General features: G+C 48.4%; 1 protein-coding gene across 2 annotated transcripts; it reads right to left on the minus strand.

Moving 5' to 3' along the window:
• Nucleotides 1–2979: 2979 nt before the first annotated feature.
• On the minus strand, nucleotides 2980–19191 carry SMARCD1 (SWI/SNF related, matrix associated, actin dependent regulator of chromatin, subfamily d, member 1). 2 transcript variants are annotated; one of them, XM_011936141.1, is made up of 13 exons: nucleotides 18623–19191; nucleotides 17815–18002; nucleotides 17508–17550; nucleotides 17292–17414; nucleotides 16688–16810; nucleotides 15529–15645; nucleotides 14154–14255; nucleotides 13736–13897; nucleotides 13548–13645; nucleotides 9117–9252; nucleotides 6724–6846; nucleotides 4884–4985; nucleotides 2980–4754 (listed from the first exon to the last, which is right to left on the minus strand). In XM_011936141.1, exons 1-13 carry the CDS (start codon nucleotides 19184–19186, stop codon nucleotides 4701–4703), a joined length of 1935 nt encoding a protein of 644 aa, XP_011791531.1. In that variant the 5' UTR covers nucleotides 19187–19191; the 3' UTR covers nucleotides 2980–4700. The 2 variants fall into 2 exon arrangements, with proteins under 2 accessions (XP_011791531.1, XP_011791532.1); XM_011936142.1 differs by lacking the exon at nucleotides 6724–6846.
• Between the last annotated feature and the right edge of the window lie 965 nt (nucleotides 19192–20156).

Raw genomic sequence — 20156 nt, forward strand, 5'->3', positions numbered from 1 at the left:
CCTGGGCTCATTGGCTGACAGTGCTGGCAAGCTTCTTCCCTTGGTCCCAGCCCAGCTTCCCACCCCCTCCCCACCATGGTCTCATTTTGAGGTCTGCCAAGAAAATAGCCCAGATAAGGAGCAGGTGACTGGTCTCCCTCACTCCCTTCTGTCTCCCAGCATAAAATAAATTGTATTTAGCTTCAGTAGCAGCTAGGGGAATGCCTTTCAGAGGTAGGCTCCTCCATGACTCCCTATCCCACGCCCTGCCACATACCCTCGCAGGACCCTGTTCCACAGTTCTGTCCTCTAGCAGGCCCACACTAGCTGCACTGCAGGGCTGGGGTGGGGGATGTGGGCCCACTTCCCGCCTCTAAAGATGAGGACACATTAAGAGGTAAGGGCCTGTTTTGAAGACAGCTCAGCTCAAAAAAGCATGAGGTCCCAGGAGCCTCAAAAGACAAGGTTGTCTTGGTCACTCACAGAGGTCATCTTGGGGACTCATCCATGGGCCTCTCACCTCAGATGATCCCCACCCAAAAATGTGTTCTAGGGAAAGTGGGAAAGGTCAAAGTTAGAGGGCTCTGAGAATTGCGGCACACAATTTTGTTGTAGACTCTGGGCTTAAGAGGACAGGAAAGAATAGGAGGCGGGCAGAGTGCACACTGTCCTTGAGAGGGTTTGAGCCTCCTTCAACTCCTCCTCTCAGGGGTTTCCAAGGTACTGCTCCAGGGGCTTCCTCAGGTGAATGGCTAGTCTGCAGAGGCCAGAAAAGAGGAAAGGAGGCAGGACCCGGGGCAGCTGTGTCCGTGGGGCTTTGTGGTCTCACATGCCGTCACTGGGGGTAAGTTTGGTGTATGTTTTTTGGGGAAGGGCGAGAATGGAAGGAACATAGCAGTTCAGGGCTCTGCATCGCCCACAGCCATCTGTTTGTCTAAGACGAGGGAAGCTCTGGTTTCCAGGCTGATCTGGAGAGTGGAGCAAGAGGCTCCTAACACTGTGCACCTTGGCCTAGAGGGCAGACACCACCGTGTGCTCATGTGCTGTCTTCCTGGCTTGGCAGACGTTTAGGTGGGTGTTGCCATCCCCCTGGGCTGTTGCTGGCCAGCAACTGGTAACAAGCACTGGGCTAGAGGGAAGTCTGGGTACAACCTGTGGGTAGGGGTAAGCAGGCAGGAGGTCAAGACTGGGAAGAAATGGCTTTCTAAGTTCCAGGGACTGCCCAGGAAAAACCAACCATATTCTCCTTCCATGGCCAGTGAGTTCCCATAGGGAAACGGACATGAAATCAGTAGTTGGCTGTTTTTCTTTGCACAATGTTATACCTAATACGGAGACAGCCTCCCACAGACCACTCCTTTATTGCACTGGCACTGAGATGAAGGCTCCAGTGCCAGGCTGCCAGCTGGGAGCACTGATTACGGGTGATGGAAGAGAAAGGATGCTTCTGTCCCTGGCACAAATGATGAGAGCCCCAAAGAATGGATGTTTATGCATAAAATAACCCCCTTGTTTTTGCCTAAATGCTTCCCTCTCTCATTTTGCCCCTACAATCATGTTAGGTAGTGTGGAGACTAAGAATGTGCTCATTTACATGGGAATAAAGAGGGTGCAGAGATTCAGAACTGGCTCATCACAGGAAGTTATCTGTAGCACTAGAGCTCTTTTCCCAAGAGCAAACTGTAGATTATTTGCTTGAAATTAATAATGGTTCATCAGCCATTCATTACACATGTAATTAGACTGGGTAAAAACAGATGCCATTTCAATGTCCTTGACATCAATTTTCTCCACTCCTAGTTATCGGCCCAACCACTCCTCTCTGCTTTCCCTTCTCAAGTCTGATAAACCCCAAGTTCCGGAGAAGGAACAGTGGTTGGATTTTTTGGTGGGTTTGATTACATATATTGAACAGGCAATGCTAGAATGTTCCCATCCAAAGATACAAAGGATAATTTTTAAACTACAACTTTGGAAAGTGGTTGCACTCTGATCCTATATTCCAAACCCCATTCTTGCATAATGACAAAGGAAGAGCCCCCAAGTGGGAAGCAGGTAGAACTGCAGGCGAGTTTCAAGTGATTGCTAATGAGAATCTCTCCTGAGCTGTCTTCCAAACTCGGCCAAGGAGGGGCTAGTTGTCTACAGTATGAGGATGACAACACAGAACTTCCATGGTGCTCTTAAGAACTGAACTCTTACCCGGGCACGGTGGCTCACGCCTGTAATCCCAGCACTTTGGGAGGCCGAGGCAGGCGGATCACCTGAGGTTGGGAGTTTTGAGACCAGTCTGATCAACATGGAGAAACCCCATCTCTACTAAAAATACAAAATTAGCCGGGCATGGTGGTGCGTGCCTGTAATCCCAGCTACTTGGGAAGCTGAGGCAGAAGAATCACTTGAACCTGGGAGGCGGAGGTTGCAGTGAGCCAAAAACGCGCCATTGCACCCCAGCCTGGGCAACAAGAGCAAAACTCCGTCTCAAAACATAAAAACTGAACTCTTACTTGAACCATGAAAGTGGAACCTTAAACATTAGAGTAGCAGGCACAAAAAGCAAAAATGTCTTTGGTGGTCCAGTTCCTGCCCACATCTAGACAGAAGCCCTGTGGGAAGAAGTGAAACTCCTCCAAAGGCTTAGGTTTGTCAAATGTAAGGGGATCACGGGCATCTATGGCTCACTCCAGCCAACAGGTGCTCTGGGGAGCTCAGATGGACAAGGAGGAAGATGACTGCCACCGACCTGTTAGTACCTGCCTAACAAAGAAAGTCGGGAAAGGGCTCTTAAGATCCAGCGGTGAAACCCAATAATCCCAACCAGCAACTAGCCTGCTTGGACCACTGGGGCAGACAGCAATCTCTTAAGGTAAGACCCTGAGGTCCACAAAAGTAGAAATCTCATTTTCCACTTTATCTCCTGTGTCTAGCATCACAACTAGCACATAGTAGGTGCTCAATAAATACTTGTCAAATAAAATGAACAAACGCTACGAGCATGGCTAATGGTATTGAAGGAAGAAGAGCTCAGGGAAGAGCTCTCTCACGGTAGCTAAGAGGACTCATCCTTCAGAAGATTCTTTTATTAAAACTGGGTAACATCAATAAGGGGACAGTACAAAAAAAATTTTGGTCCATGAAAAAAACATAATTCAGTTAATAAAAACAGTTATCAACAGGGACACTATGGAAGTACTGAGCTTCCTTCTCATGGTTCCAGCCAGGAGGCGGGCCAGGGCTCAGCTGCCCCAAGGTTGTCCAGTGTCAACCTTTCAAGGGAGGGAAAATGGCAGGAAGGGGAAGATGGGGAGAACTCTGCTGTCCCCAGTGTAGAACAGGCAGGGATTTGAGGGTGGGGGTGTGCTCGCAGGAGCCTGAGGAGGGGGTGGGGAAGCAGGGGCTTTGTCAGTTCTGTGGGTTTAGAGCCCATGCTGAACGGAATTCCCCCTCTGTGCCCAGCTGTCTCCCACCCTTGCTGTGTTGAGTCTGCGAGCCTGGGATATGCTAACTCGGGGGTAATACAACCTGGAAGAAGAATATGAGGCTCTCCTGGAAAGATGCAAAAACCATCTCAGTTCCAAGGGGCCAAGATCACAAGGTCCTGCTGCTACCTGAGGGGTCTGAAGCTTTGAGGGCAGGGGCTGGGGAGTCACAATCCTGTGAGGCAGGGAGAGGGAAGAGTCACAAACCCAACTCAGCGCTATTCTCCAGCCCTAGGCGCTTTCACTCCTCAGTGCCCTAGAAGTCACCAGTAGGTGTCAACTGGGCAGACAAGGGACAGGAAGACAGGGATGGCCCAGGGCTTTTTACCCGTTTGGTTTTAGGCCTGTTTCTCCATTAAGGGATGGGGAGGCAGGGTGGAGTGAATGAATCACATCTCCAAACAACAGCAGGAAGGAACAGCCTCTGCTGGCAATGACAGTTCCTCAGATGAGATCCTTGGGGCTCTGAAAGGGAAAGGCAAGATTTCCCCACCCAAATGCCCAGGGTTAGGGCAGATCTGAGGGAATTACAAAGGGCAGCCACAGGGAGTGTCTAGGAGAGAGCAACAGTTAAAGAACAAACTCCAATACTGATGTGGATCCCCACTAAGGAGTGAGAGAAGCACTGAGAGAGCAGGCCAACCCAGAGGGCTAGGGACTGACCTGGGGCTCAGTGGAGCCCAAGAACCAGGGTTTCTTTAGTGCTACGGGGCAACATGTGAAGGGAGAGTTTGTTCCAAACCTGTGGAGGGAAGGAAGGAAATTGGATTCTGTTATCAGGAAAGCCAAGATCAACTAGCTTATAGAGTGCCCCCAGGCCTGAGTCTTAGAGAAAGAGCTAAAGCTCCCAACTCCTGGGTCTCTGAAGGGCAGGATCAGTGTAGCTGGTCCCCTTAAAGACCCCCTGGCCTTAGGCCCAATCCATTCCAAGCACTCATTACCACTACAGGTTCTCTCTCTAACACTATCTAGAGGTCCTATGTAGACCAGGGGAGGGTAGAGGCACATGGGAACTTTGTGGGTCAAAGGGAAGCTGGGAGTGGGAAGGGATGGGGTGAAAGAAGAGGGTAACAGGTGTCTTATGAGACAGAAATGTGAGACCCTCTTCATTCTGGTGTTGTCCTTGAACCAACAGCATCCCCTGGAACGCCCCAAGCAAGACCAAGGCAGGTGCTATGAGGCAGGCAGCACAGGGCCCAAATCGAGAATTGGTGCAGCCAAATCAGGGCTGTGGGAGACGCCCTATGTATTCCGGATTCCCAGGGCTTGCTCTAATTCTTGTCGTCTCTGCTGCACCTAAGGAGAAAACAGTGAAGGGAGTAGAAGATGAGACAAACCAGAAGTTTGTATCTAACACCACTGACCCCTATCGGGGTGAAAACCCTGTGCCTTTTATCAATTTCCCTGTGCACCCCATGTACTTACCTTGGAGTAGAAGTATCGGCACACAGCCTCCTGAGCCCAGGGCTGGAAGTAGAACTCAGCTCGGCGCTCCTCCTCTGGGTTACCCACCACATCAGTCATTGTCTGAGGGAGATGCAGGGAGGGGGAAGAGAGAGGAGAAAAGGCTTGTTTCCTTCCTTCACACCCATTACTGGGTAAATTGTATCCTCCCCCAAAATGTTGAAGTCTAACCCCCTAGTACCTGTGAATGTGACCTTATTTGGAAACAGGGTCTCTGCAGATGATCAAGTTAAGATGAGGTCACTAGGGTACCCCCTAATATGACTGGTAGGTTCCCTTATAAAGAGGGGAAATTTCGACACGCAGACAGACACGTACAGAAGGAAGACGACGTTAAGTCACACAGAGACCACTACCTACAAGCCAAGGAACACCTGCGGTACCAGAAGCTGAGATGCACAGAACAGAGTCTCCCTCCCAGCTCACGGAAGGAAGCAGCACTGCCCACACTAATTTTGGACTTCCAGCCTCCACAACTGAGAGACAAACCTGTTGTTTAACAACTGCCCAGTTTGTGGTAGTTTGTGGTAGTTTGCTACAGCAGCCTCAGCAAACTGATAAAACACCCAGTCACCTCTGCAATCAACAAGTCATTGCCTTGTTCAGGGATCTTTCCTGGCATCCCTTTCCCCTTGCTCCTCTGCTCAGCCTCTCTAACTAGTCACAGTCAGCACAGGAGGGTGAGAACTGATGGCTTCATACTCTGTGCCCATTCCTATCTACTAGACTGAGCTTACTGTGCTCCCCTTTCTGAGAAATGTCTTCAAATCCCAAATTTTCCATGAAGCCTTCCCCAGAGATTCTAGTTTCACTGATCTCCCTTCTCTGAATTACCTTATTGATACTGGTCAGTCTGATAATGTCTTTTTTTTTTTTTTTTTGAGATGGAGTCTTACTCTGTCAGCCAGGCTGGAGTGCAGTGGCACGATCTCGGCTCACTGCAGCCTCTGTCTCCCGGGTTCCAGCGATTCTCCTGCCTCAGCCTCCTGGGTAACTGGGATTACAGGCACCCGCCACCATGTCTGGCTGATTTTTGTATTTTAGTAGAGATGGGGTTTCACTGTGTTGGCCAGGTTAGTCTCAAACTCCTGACCCCAGGTGATCTGCCCTCCTCAGCCTCCCAAAGTCCTGGGATTACAGGCGTGAGCCACCCTGCCTGGCCTGATAATGTCTTATATGGTTTACTACTTTGTATCACACTAGCCTAGTTTCCTTTTTTTTGAGACGGATTCTTGCTCTGTCACCCAGGCTGGAGTGCAGCGGCACGATCTTGGCTCACTGCAACCTCCGCTTCCTGGGTTCAAGTGATTCTCCTGCCTCAGCCTCCCAAGTAGCTGGGATTACAGGTGCACACCACCACGCCCGGCTAAATTTTTGTATTTTTAGTGGAGACAGGGTTTCACCATGTTGGCCAGGCTGGTCTCAAACTTCTGACTTCAAGCGTTCTGTCGGCCTCAGCCTCCCAAAGTGCTGGGATTATAGGTATGAGTCACCGTGCCCGGCTATACTAGCCTAGTTTCTTCAGACAGAACGTAGGCTGCTTTGAAAGCAGAGATCAGGTCTTCCACTCTGTATCCCTGACAAGATGAAGCACAGTGACAGACAAAGTAAGTACTAAATCAACACGTGATGGGTCTGCCCCCCATTTCCCTGCTTAATTGCAAAATGGACCCTGGAACATGCTAAAGAAAAATCTGGCCCCTCACTCCTTCCTCTGGGTCTTCTACCAGCTGCTACATAAATAAAGCAGGTGTGTGCCTCACTGACCTAAGTCCCTTCAGACCTCTCCTAGGTTCTTTACCTTGAGGTCCCTGCACTGGGACTGAAGCCAGTCATTGATGAAACCCTGAGGGTCTCTGGCAAAGCTCAGCATGAACTCCCGCTGAGTCTTCAGCTGGTTGATGGTTTCTATTGTCTCATGGATCTGAAAGGAAGAACGAAGCCCATACCATTTTCAAACTAGAAAAATGAGAAGTTAAATGGCAGGTGGTGCCTGACAACTCCACATGCCACTCCCAACCTAGTCACAGTGCTGCCCACAGCTGGTACCATCATAGAGAGTTCCAACTGCTCCGACCCTTGGCATTCTTTCAGCAGGTAATTTGCCCTTGTTTGTGTCTCTCTGTACACCGCATGTGAGGAAAGTTTTCCTTTTGGTCTCCTCAGTGCCCACTATGGGCAAAGCTACATGATGAATACTTACTCCGCAGCCCAAATGGGTCCAAAAGTGTTCTCAGGAAGAAAACGACTGGCATATGGGGCTGTCTCATAAGCTCTCATCTCTGGGTTTTGTTCTCAACTCTTTTCTCATTCTACATACTCCTTCCGGCAATTTCTTTGACTTGTATGTCTTCCACTATCACTGACAAGGTAATGAGTCCCCAGTCTACAGCCCAGAGTCTATTTTCTATACTCCAACCAATCCAACTGCTTAAACTTGACATCTCTAAAATTAAATTCACTACCCTTTCTCCAATACCTGCTCCTCCTCCTCCCCTCTTCCCAGTCATAGTAAATACTACTATCCACCCAAGCTAGAGACCTGGGAGGCATCATAACATTTCCTTCTCATTCACCCCTCACTCTAATCCCAACAGTGGCCAAATTCCTTCAATTCCACTTTGACACCTCTCAAATCTATCTACTTATCTCCACCCTATCGGGACTGTAAATGTAGGGCCTCGACACGTCTCACATGGATTACTGCACCAGCCTCCTAACTGGGCTTCCTGCCTCCAGCCCTGCCCTCTGACAAATTATTCTCCACCTTCCTGCAAGTGATCATTCTACATACAAATAGCATCAGTCCCTCCCCTGGTAATGATCTCTCAACACAGTCTTCAGGATGAAACATAAACTAGTCTTCCCTGAATCAAAGTTTCTTCATGATTAGGCATCTGGCTCCCTATCTAGCTTTCCTTCCCAAAACGTCCCATCCCCAGCACTCTATGCTGTATCTAGCACACTAAATGGCTGGTACTTCTTTAAGACACCAGGCTCTCTCTCCTCTCTGGACCTTTACATGCCCTATTCCCTCTTTCTGGAATGTCTTCTGCCTCCTATACCCCCAGCACCACTATCCTTTTTGCCCTTTCATTAACACCTACTTTGTCCTTCAAGATTTCATTAGGGCTGGGCGCGGTGGCTTACACCTGTGATACCAGCACTTTGGGAGGCCGAAGCGGGTGGATCACCTGAGGTCAGGAGTTCAAGACCAGTCTGACTAATATGGTGAAACCCCGTCTCTACTAAAAATACAGAAATTAGCCGGGTGTGGTGGCGGGCACCTGTAGTCCCAGCTACTCAGGAGGCTGAGACAGGAGAATCGCTTGAACCCAGGAGACGGAGGTTGCAGTGAGCCAAGATCTGTCGCACTCCAGCCTGAGTGACAGAGCAAGACTCCATCTCAAAAAAAAAAAAAAAAAAAAAGAAAGATTTAGTTGGGGCATCAACTCTTCCAGCAAAGCCTCCCTTTTTCCTTCGTGTTCCCAAAGCACTTTTGGCTTTATTTGCAAGGACTGTGTCTAATAATAACAATCCAGATAACAATAATAGTAGCAGAAGTTACCATTTGTTGTTTTTTTGTGCCAGATACAGACTCAAGTCTTTACATACACTCCCTCATTTAATTGTCATAGCAACCAGATTAAAATAGGTACTATGGGCTGTGCATGGTGGCTCACGCCTGTAATCCCAATACTTTGGGAGGCTGAGGCGGGCAGATCACTTGAGGTCAGGAGTTGGAGACCAGCCTGGCCAACATGGGAAAACCCTGTCTCTACTAAAAATACAAAAATTAGCCAGGTGTGAAGGTGGGTGCCTGTAATCCCAGCTACTTGGGAGGCTGAGGCAGGAGAATCGCTTGAACCCAGAAGTGGAGGTTGCGGTGAGGCAGGATTGCACCACTGCACTCCAGCCTGGGCGAGAGAGTGAGACTCTTGAAAAGAAAAAAAAAAAAAAAAAAAGGTACCATGGTCTCTATTCCACAAATCAGAAACCGAGGCTCAGCGCTATTGAGAGTATCCCCACAATCAGAATTCATTTGAGTCTGGCTCAAACCAGCACCAAGCACAGTACCTGACATATACTGGGTGTCGCCATATTTTGAATGAACACTAAGAATCAAAAGGAGGCCTTGAAGCTGTCTGTGATAGGGGCTGGTGGGACCCAACCATCCAGGGCACAGACCCCTACCTTGTTGTCTAGAGTAGCAATCTCCTGTTGGCTGGCAGTGGACAGCAGAAAAGAATTCATCTGGGTCTTCAAGGTGTCATCCACTTCTACATCAATGTCATAACAAGCTGTCTTTTTCTGATCATTCGGGTCAACACTGGACAGGAAACCAAAGAGGCCTGGTAAAGAGCTTGTCCCCTAAGACCTAATTACACAGGGTCAAAAAGATGACCCAGGATGAAGAGAAAAGGGGCTAACTGCAAAAGGGCCCAAGAACTTTTGGGTGTGACAGAAATGTTCTATACTTTATTGTGGCAGCTACATGGTGTACAGATCTGGCAAAAATCTTCAAACTACACTTTCAATTGGTATAATCTGTTATATATAAATTATACTTCAATAAAGTTGATTTATTTAAAAAGTCAATGGTAAAAATTCAAGCAGTACAAAAGGTATCCTGTGAAAAGCAGTTCCTTCCTCTCCAGAGGTAATTACTGCTACAGTCTCCTATATATCTTTCTCCCTTTAAAAAAAATTTTTGGCAGCCAGGCATGGTGGCTCATGCCTGTAATCCCAGCACTTTGGGAGGCCAAGGTGGGTGATCACCTGAGGTCAGGAACATGGTGAACCCCATTTTTACTAAAAATTAGCCAGACGTGGTAGCTCATGCCTGTAATCCCAGCTACTGGGGAAGCTGAGGCAGGAGAATCTCTTGAACCTGGGAGGCAGAGGTTACAGTGAGCCAAGTTCATGCCACTACACTTCAGCCTGGGTGGCAGAGTGAGACGGTCTCAAAAAAAAAAAAAAAATTTGGCGAGCCATGGTGGCTCATGCCTGTAATCCTAACACTTTGGGAGGCTGAAGTAAGGACTGTTTGAGCCCACGAGTTTGAGACCAGCCTATACTACACAGTAAGACCCCAGGTTCTACAAAAAATTTCAAAATAATTCCTGGGCTAGGTGGTACATGTCTGTGAGCCCAGCTACTCAGGAGGCTGAGGTGGGAGGATCACTTGAGCCCAGGAGGTCGAGGATGCAGTGAGCCATGATTACACCACTGCATTCCAGCCTGGGCAACAGAGAGAGACTCTGTCTCAAAAAATAATAATAATAATAATAATCATAATAACAATTTTTAAAACTTTTTTGGCCAAGTGTGGTGGCTCACGCCTGTAATCCCAGCACTCTGGGAGGCCAACATGGGCAGATCACTCAAGGCCAGGAATTCAACACCAGTGTGGCCAACATGGTGAAACTCCATCTCTACTAAAAATACAAAAAGTGGTGCATGCTTGTAATTACAACTACTTGGGAGGCTGAGGCACAAGAATTGCTTGAACCTGGGAGGCAGTGGTTACAGTAAGTGAAGATCACGCCACTGCATTCCAGTCTGGCAGAGCGAGACTCTATATATGTTTAAACAAACGAAGCTGTTTTTTTTATTTTTTATTATTTATTTATTTATTTATTTATTTTTGAGACAGAGTCTCGCTCTGTTGCCCAGGCTGGAGTGCAGTTGCGCAATCTCGGCTCACTGCAACCTCTGCCTCCCAGGTTCAAGCGATTCTCCTTCCTCAGCCTCCCAAGTAGCTGGGACTACAGGTGCCTACCACCACACCCACCTAATTTTTGTATTTTTAGTAGAGATGAGGTTTCACCATACTGGCCAGACTGGTCTTGAACTCCTGACCTTGTGATCCGCCCGCCTTGGCCTCCCGAAGTGCTGGGATTACAGATGTGAGCCACTGCACCTGACCAAACAAACCTTTTTTCATTGTTTCAGAGACAGGATTTTGCTATGTTGCCCAGGCCAGACTCGAACTCCAGGACTCAAATATCTACCCACCTCAGCCTCTGGAGTAGCTGGGTCTACAGGAACGTGCCACTGTGCCTGGCTTTCTCCCTTTTAAACTAAAATTGACCCCAAAAATAAAATCAAACACAAAATTAAAAGTGGTCTAACTTTAAGCATAGGAATACAGGACAGACCAACTTCTACTGACCTAATTTATAGGTCGAGGAGTTACTACGGCGTAAGTCATGGCTCAGGGTCTTATCTTTCTTCTTTTTTTCCCCCTCCCTCTCTGTCATCTTGTAGGTTCAGGGTCAAAAGAAAAAAAAAGGCCGGGCGCGGTGGCTCAAGCCTGTAATCCCAGCACTTTGGGAGGCCGAGACGGGTGGATCACGAGGTCAGGAGATCGAGACCATCCTGGCTAACACGGTGAAACCCTGTCTCTACTAAAAAAATATAGGGCCAGGCGCGGTGGCTCAAGCCTGTAATCCCAGCACTTTGGGAGGCCGAGACAGGCAGATCACGAGGTCAGGAGATCGAGACCATCCTGGCTAACACGGTGAAACCCCGTCTCTACTAAAAAATACAAAAAACTAGCTGGGAGAGGTGGCGGGCGCCTGTAGTCCCAGCTACTCCGGAGGCTGAGGCAGGAGAATGGTGTAAACCCGGGAGGCGGAGCTTGCAGTGAGCGAGATCCGGCCACTGCACTCCAGCCCGGGCTACAGAGCGAGACTCCGTCTCAAAAAAAAAAAGAGAGAGAAAAGCCCACCAGGCGTGGTGGCTCATGCCTGTAATCCCAGCACTTTGGGAGGCTGAGGCGGGTGGATCACGGGGTTAGGAGATCGAGACCATCCTGGCCAACATTGTGAAACGCTATCTCTACTAAAATACAAAAAATCAGCTGGGTGTACTGGCATGCTGTAATCCCAGCTACTCAGGAGGCTGAGGCAGAAGAATCGCTTGAACCCAGGAGGTGGAGGTTGCAGTGAGCCGAGATTGCGCCGCTGCACTCTAGCCTGGCGACAGAGTGAGATTCTGTCTCAAAAAAAAAAAAAAAAGAAAAGAAAAGAAAAAAAAGTCCTTACTGGAATTAATATGGAATAAAGGAAGAAAGGCAAAGAGACTATATCCAACTACAGATACACGCTTCTTTGAGAAGGAACTTTTCTTCACTTCCTATCTGCCTAGAGATGCCTTGCTCTCCATCTTCTAAACAAAAAAGGGAATAGAAGTAATGGAATTGGAGGCTCAGAATAGAATGCTGTACCATCCAGAGAAAAGATGGCCACTGAGCTCTTCCATCAGTGAAGAGCTGGTAAATGTTTAACAACTGATCTTCCAAAGGAGAGCAGGAGGAAGTGCCCAGATATGTGGCATTTGCTGATCTTTGGGCTTTAAATAATCTGATTTCGGCCGGGCACAGTGGCTGACACCTGTAATCTCAGCACTTTGGGAGGCCAAGGCGGGCAGATCACCTGAGGTCAGGAGTTTGACATCAGCCTGGCAAACATGGTGAAATCCCGTCACTACTAAAAATATAAAAAAATTAGGTGGGCATGGTGGCAGGTGCCTGTAATCCCAGCTACATGGAAGGCTGGGGTAGGAGAATCGCTTGAACTCGGGAGGTGGAGGTTTCAGTGAGCCAAGATCATGACACTGCACACCAGCCTGGGCAACAAGAGTGAAACTCCATCTCAAAACAAAACAAAACAAAACAAAAGGCTGGGCACGGCGGCTCACGCCTGTAATCCCAGCACTTTGGGAGGCCAAGGCGGGCGGATCACCTGAGGTCAGGAATTCAAGACCAGCCTGACCAACATGAAGAAACCCCGTCTCTACTAAAAATACAAAATTAGCCAGGCATGGTGACACATGCCTGTAATCCCAGCTATGTGGGAGGCTGCGGCAGGAGAATCACTTGAATCCAGTAAGCAGAGGTTGCGGTGAGCCAAGATTGCGCCATTGCATTCCAGCACAGGTAACAAGAATGAAACTTCATCTCAAAAAACAAAAAAATTGGCCGGGCGCGGTGGCTCAAGCCTGTAATCCCAGCACTTTGGGAGGCCGAGACGGGCGGATCACGAGGTCAGGAGATCAAGACCATCCTGGCTAACACGGTGAAACCCCGTCTCTACTAAAAATACAAAAACTAGCCGGGCGAGGTGGCGGGCGCCTGTAGTCCCAGCTTACTCGGGAGGCTGAGGCAGGAGAATGACGTAAACCCGGGAAGCAGAGCTTGCAGTGAGCTGAGATCCGGCCACTGCACTCCAGCCTGGGTGACAGAGTGAGACTCCGTCTCAAAAAAAAAAAAAAAATTCTGATTTCAAGCTACCAACATTACATTACTGTTCATGGGAAGAGATGCACAATAACACATAAGCACATCATTATATCATGTTTCCACCAGATGTATACAACAGGCAAAAATAACCTCAAGAGCACAAATACAATAAAATGAAATAATGAGGAAGTAATACATTTTGAGTATATGTTACCCACTTTTAGTCTAATATATTTAATTATAAGTTTATGTAATTTAATTGTAAGTAACAGCTGTGTTTAACAACCTGTTTGCAAAATTCCTGAAAATTTGACAACTGGCTTGCGCACACTGGTACAAGGCAGCTCCGGCACAGCACTGCCTCCCACACACAGGCCTACCTGATGACGTGATTAATGATGATAGGTTCTGGTGGCATAAGCAAGGCATGGAGCCGCTGAGGGATCTCTGAAAACTTCATACGTTGAGACTCAAAGATCTGTAGCAAAGGAGAGAAGCACGAGGTTAGCATTTTGAGTGTAGCTAGTGTTCTAATGGATTCTAGCAAAAGAATGGGTCCATTACTTACCTGCTGCAGGTACTTGTCACAGATGACAAACTCCCGCTCATGAGGGTCCTGGAGCTTATGTGTCTTAATATATTGCCACAGTGCTTGGATGATCACTGGACGAGTCTGGGTGTGGATGCCCAAGAGCCGAGCTAGGCGGGGGTCTAATTTAAACTGGGGAGGCTGCAGAGAACCAAAGGGTATAGGGGACGAAGCTAGTTAGCTGGGTCTATATGCAGCAATACATTCAAGCTATTCAACAACAATGTAGTGCTTTTTCTGGGACAGAAAAATTCTAGGAAGAACTCAGAGATGACTAAGACTCTATCTCTGTGACAAAGTGGCAAATTATTCACAACTAGACATAAACCCTTTAAAGTGAGCCCGCTGACAGGATATGGCTGTGAAAGCTGGACCCCCTCACACCACCACAGAATACCTGGTAATCCAGCATCAGTAGGACGGTACACCGTACATTCACGTCTCCCGGCCGCTTCACCTGAAAGCCATCGGTCTCCTGGGTAGTGGCGGTCCTGTGCCACTACAGAGAGGAAGATGTCAGGGGGTGCTCTCCCAGAGGAAGAGCTGGGGTGGGAGGGAAGAGCTTCTGTAATGACTGAATATTCAACTTTGATTACTGAGGCTACTGGAGAAGAGCAATAGCATGAGGCATTTTAAAAAACTGCATATGGCTCTGGGATTACTGTCTGTGTATAAGTAGATTAACCTTTTAATTCTGTTTGTGGCTGCATTTAAATAAACCTGAATGTCCAGTGATAATTCTATCCACAAAATGGATAATACACATGTGAACAGTAACATAACATAGCTATCATTTACTGAGTACTTAACTATGTGTGAGAGTATTCTAAGACATTTGCCTGGATTATCTCACTTCCCAAACATCTATACAAGATAGGCACAATGACACTTATTTTACAGGTGAGAAAACGAACGCTCAGCAGAACAGAGTAACTTGCCTAGGTCAAACAGCCAGTAAGTGGCAGAGCCACCATTTGAGCTCTGGTGTGTTTGATTCTCCAGTCCACATTCTTAGCCACTATACTCTACTGCTATAAAATTAAATTAATATAGTTACAAGTTTCTATTGATTCTATGACTTACTTCCCTTATTAGATGGTAAAGACCTTCCCATGTCTCTTAGTAGTTGAGGTTAAGGGGCTGCAGCTACACTGGCAAAGAAAGGAGCAGGTTAAGTTCACTTGGAGTGCTGGCTGGACTGTCATTCTGGTTTTGCCTGTATCCCAAAGAATCCTGTTGCTAACACGGGCTTCAAAATGGTGTGCAATCAGGCATCATAATAAAGGATTTTTGCTGAATTGGAATGTAAATGTAAATGGAGCACAGACCAAGAGGAAGTCCCAGATCTATAATGGTAACCTTGGCAAGTACTAGTACCCTATCAGTCAATCCCTCTAATTACAGCAACTGCTACCAGTAAAAAGTATGATTGGTGCATGGATAACTACATCTCACCATTATTAATAAGCAAGACGCAGAGATGGCATGGCACGTACAAGAGGCCACCAGTAGACTTTCCCTTGAAAGAGGCGCCAGTGACCAGGATAGTAACATTAAAAAGATGGGACAAGTTAGATTACAAGAGCCCTTGGTCCTAACTAAACATGCTAGTGCCATCTAGAGGTCAACGTGCAAACTGTACACCTGGAGTGGTACTGTGTACACCTAGAGTGACCACTTTATACCTCCCCCTCTCCTTAGACATTAAAACATGGCTCCCAAGTCCATCATCCTCCAATCAGAGTCAAAACCCAGAAGGCAGAACTACTCACTTCTACCAGATGGTTGTCTGGCCCATACAGGTCTTTGTCCAGTTCAATCACCAAGGACTTAAAAAAGGAAGAGAACTTCCTCTTTTGTTTAGTGGCATCATATTTGGACAAGGCTGACTAGAGGAGAGAAAAGAAAAATCAAATTACGAAAGGTCAGAAGAAACTTCCCAAGACAAAATCCTATGAAAAAGGAACCCCAACACAATGAGAAAAAACTCAAAAAATATTTTCTGAATATCTCTTAGGAGAGATAGGCAAAGTAGGCAGTTGCAGGTATTAAACCAGTCATGGTAACAAAAGAACCCTGAAGAAGCAGCCTAGAACACATACAGGGTCACTGTTTTACCTACCTCATTTGCCCAAGGGAAATGAGGCAAGTTAAGCAAACCATTGCATATAACTAAGCGAGTTTGAGCAGAGAAAAGTCTGACTCTAGAGGGGAAATGAATCACAGGCAATAAGCAGCCAGAACAAAAACAGCTTTATTTGGACAGAATGACACCACCAGCAGATGGACCGGACCTATATAGAGAAGGAGGCTCTGACACTGAGCCCTGGTTCTCCTGCAAAAGTGCATTCCAATTAGCTTGCCTGCGAGCAGCTAAAAATAGAGCAAGAGAATGTAAGGGAATGAGAGAAACGTGCGCTTCCCTGAGGAGCTTCTGGGTTGGGAAATTTGGGGGCTATCACCTGTCAGCTGATGCTCCCCAGGAAGCAACAAAGAGCCTGTCAAGGGAAATCTACCCTACTTAAACCATGGGGTGCCTCCAATGAAAGTTGAGAAGATGGAGATACCACAAGACCTCAGAGAGGAAACATGGCCTCAAATTAAGTGCAAACTCGACTAAAAACAAAACAAAACAAAAACTAAATAATCTACAGATACAGCTAAATCCAATGGCCAGCAGCACCAAGAGGAGGGTAAACCACAAATCAGATCCCAGGACAATAAGGTTCTCCATATGACACCAGTGAGGATCAAAGGTGTGGGGGCAAACACAAAGGACCATTGTCTTTCAGTGCAGGGAACAGCATCCCTCTCCCTACTGGTCCCAAAAGGAGCTGTGAGCACCAGTTAGGCTTCCTGCTGACCAGACAACACTGTTCATTCCCAGCAGCTCCCACCCTAGACGCCAACCACTGTGGACCTTGAACTCACATCCTCCAGGAGCCGTCCTTCTACCCGAAGCTCCCAGGAAGCCACCGTCCCTTCCCCATCCTCGGCATCTGACTTAGCCGGATTGAAAGTGTTAGAAATGAAAATTCGCAGCTTCCGTTTTTGCTGAGGAGGGCAGAAACAGGATTGATCGTGGGGCTTCAGTGGTCTGATGTTGAAGACAAGAGTCTCCCCAAACCCCAAAATTACTTCTAACAGACTGGCTTACTGTCTACCCAGTCCCTTGGGTGGGTGGATGAAGATTCCATTTAGAAGAGTACTGGCCATCAGCCTAAGTACAAGTGCATACAGTGGGATGCCAGGTGGACAAAGTCATGCAAGGTGGCAGGTTCCCAAGGTAGCAGAGCAGTTACAGCAAACACATGGACAAGGGTATATTTGTAGTGCAAGAGACATCAAGAGCCCCTCCCCCTTTGCCATTCTGTTCTTATCCTCCTAATGTAATTCTCGGTTTGTAGGCGGAAGGGAGAGATGCAATTTAAATGCCAAGGAGAGTTGTGCTGTGCCTTTGATTTCTCATCCTAAGCCTGCTGAAGGTTCCTGGGTCCTCTCCTTTGGCTCTCTGCTTAGTAATTTCCTGTGTTACCTTGATGGGACGTTTCAAGGCCTCTTGGATGTCTAGTCGTTTCCTCATGATAGTCTGGTCCAGTTTCCTTTCAAAAGCCAAGAGATCCATATAGGCCTGGGATTCTGGTACCAGTTCACGAATCTTAGGAACAGAAAAATTAATTGAAATCTAGGATGATTCATCTCTATACTCAAACTCACTACACTTTCCAGAAGACAGACAGCCTGGACTCACCCTTTGAGGTAGAATTTTGTCAGCCATCTTCTTTTTCTTTGCACTGTTGGGAATAAATACTATTATCAGGTTGGGACAGAACTAGTCAGAACGTGAAAATAAGCTGTCAGCATGTCCATTTATAGTAATGTGAAGGGATTGCAAAGCTTCTCTCAAATCAAAGAACTACCACCACCACCAAGCATTCTCAATCATCCTGTAGCACCATCTGCTGACACAGCACCACCACTTCTTGGTTCAGGTAATCCCACCACCTGTGTACTCCCAGGCTCCCTCCCTCCCTCCCTCTGCCCTAGGATCATCTTACTTGTGGTTTCGATTTTGGACAGCCTGCTGCTGGACCTGCTGGATCTGCTGAGGGGCAGGTCTCTTGCGGGACTGATCCATCCCTGACTGGGCCAGGCCAGGTCGGACTGAAGGGTTTCCCCCATAGCCAGGGGGTCCCATGGAAGGTCCCTGAGGTGTCATTCGGCTGCCTGGCAACATACCTGGTCTCTACAGAGGGGAGAGGACCCAGAGATGTCATGGTTTCACCTGCTAAACCCCACCAAGAAAGAAAAGCAGGGAACGCCTGAGTTCTTTGAATGAAGTAAGGTTTACGGATGGAATGGAGAACAATGAGACGAGAACCCTCTGCTCCAGCAGTGACTCCACAGAAAAATAAGAGTCCAAAAGCTAAGCGAGAGCCAGATTATACTCAAATTATCGGTCTATTTTGGATCGGACACATCGGACATCGCTAGTTCCACATTTACTCTGCTAGCTACTATCTCTTTAGAAGCTGACCTCAATTTGTCAACTACAGGTTCTGTGTTCCTCTGATCACTGGAGCTGCTCAAGCCCCTCTGCACTCCGGCCCTCGTATAGGTATCCCTGGACCCACTTCACCCACCCTGGTTCTCTACCGACTCCCCACGGAAACAATGCCCCTAGGAGCAGGTGTGGACGCCAACTGCCTCCCCCTCTCTTCCTGCGCACTGCCTCCCCCAACCCCCACCTAGAGCCCGAACCCCTCCCAAGGGAGTCCCTCCTACTTCTCCCCCCACCCCTGTCACTCCCACGTCCCCGCTCGGCCCCGCCCCCGACCCGCGCGTCCCTCCTCCTGCCCCACTCACCGGATAGGCCGCTCCGGGCATCGGGGAGCGGTACAGCCCTTGACCCGGAGCCGGGCCCATTCGCACGGGAGGCCCCGGAGTTCCGCCCGGGCCCAGGGCAGCAGCCGCGCCCGCCCCTCCTGAGGCTCCGGCGCCGCCGCTCGGAGCCACAGACTGGAAACCCGCCCGGGCCGCCATCTTCCCGGAGCCGCCGATGCAGCTGCACAAAGAACCGGAACCGGAACTCCCCCCGCCCCCCGAGCGCCCCCCGAGCGCCCGCCTGTTCCCCCGGCCGGCTGGCCGGCACGGGAGGCTCAGGGTAGCGAGACTGTCGCCTAGAGAGGAGCGACTAGCGGAAAAGGCGTGCTGGCCACGCCCTCCCGCCTTCACGGTCCTGGAGGGAAAGCCATAGAGAAGAACTCTGGGATAGAGAGGCCCTGTGAGCGGGCGTCCCCAGGCCGACGGGAGGTAGACAAGGACCTGGAAAAGGGGACAGACCACAGCCTCAGCCACAGTCTCAACCCCGACTCGAGCCCACTGATGAAGAGGTGCTTGGAGTAATAGCTTCATCTTGGCGCATGGCATTAACTTCCCAAAATGCTTTGATTACTTTTCGTTTCATTTTCTTACTGCTATAACTATCAGGGGTGAGGAGGGAAACACAGTTTATTCCATTTTCCAAATGGTAAAGCTGAACTCACAGGTGAACGACTTGGCAAAGGTCAACCAGCAAGTTAGCCATAAAGCCGAAGCCAAGATTCCAGATCTTCTTGCTCATAGCCCGGGACTCATTCCAGAGATAAAGTCCCTCAAAATCTTCCTCACGTGGGAACTTCAACCTAACTTTGTCTCCGACCTAACCTGCTTCCGGATTATTATTATTATTATTATTATTGAGATGAGGTCTGTCTTTGTCACAGTGGCACCATCTCAGCTCACTGCAACCTCCGCCTCCCAAGCTCAAGTGATCCTCCCACCTCAGCCTCCCGAGTAGCTGGGATCACAGGCATGCACCACCATGCCAGGCTGTTTTGTATTTTTGGTAGAGACGGAGTTTTGCCATGTTGCCCATGTTGGTCTCGAACTCCTAAGCTCAAGTGGTCTGCGTGCTTCAGCCTCCCAAAATGCTGGGATTACAAGTGTGAGCCATTGTGCCTGGCCTCAGATTTTTTTTTAATATTAAAAAATAGGGATGGGGGTTTCATTATGTTACGTAGGCCGGTCTCAAACTCCTGGCCTCAAGTGATCCGCCCGTCTCAGCCTCCCAAAGTGTTGGGATTACAGGCGTGAGCCACCGTGCCAGCCTGCTTCCCGATTTTATAATAAGTTCCAGTTTATCTTGAATTTTGACTCTGCTCTCTCTCTAAAGCATTGTTTGTGATGGGGATTCTGTTTTGGACCTTTGTTGACTTTGACTCCTCCCTCTTTCCCTGCCCAGTGGTTCAAACTATTCCTGATACGATGGTCAGCCTGTCCCATCCCAGGAGGACCACAGTCTCCCTACTCAAACCTTCTCCTTACTCATCCCCTAATTGTTTGGCCCCAAACCAAGCTC

The sequence above is a fragment of the Colobus angolensis genome, unplaced genomic scaffold (genome assembly GCF_000951035.1).
Source record: "Colobus angolensis palliatus isolate OR3802 unplaced genomic scaffold, Cang.pa_1.0 Scaffold151, whole genome shotgun sequence".
NCBI classification, from domain to species: domain Eukaryota; kingdom Metazoa; phylum Chordata; class Mammalia; order Primates; family Cercopithecidae; genus Colobus; species Colobus angolensis.

Excerpts from the sequence above, each read along its gene's own strand:
- SMARCD1 (XM_011936141.1), bottom strand. The coding sequence starts at position 19,186 with ATGCCATGCGCCAAGATGAAGCTATTACTCCAAGCACCTCTTCATCAG. Across the intron at positions 17,551-17,814 it reads GTCCAAAATCGAAACCACAA|TGCAAAGAAAAAGAAGATGG; the intron begins GTAAGATGATCC and ends TATTCCCAACAG. Across the intron at positions 13,898-14,153 it reads TACTGATGCTGGATTACCAG|CCTCCCCAGTTTAAATTAGA; the intron begins GTATTCTGTGGT and ends GGTTCTCTGCAG.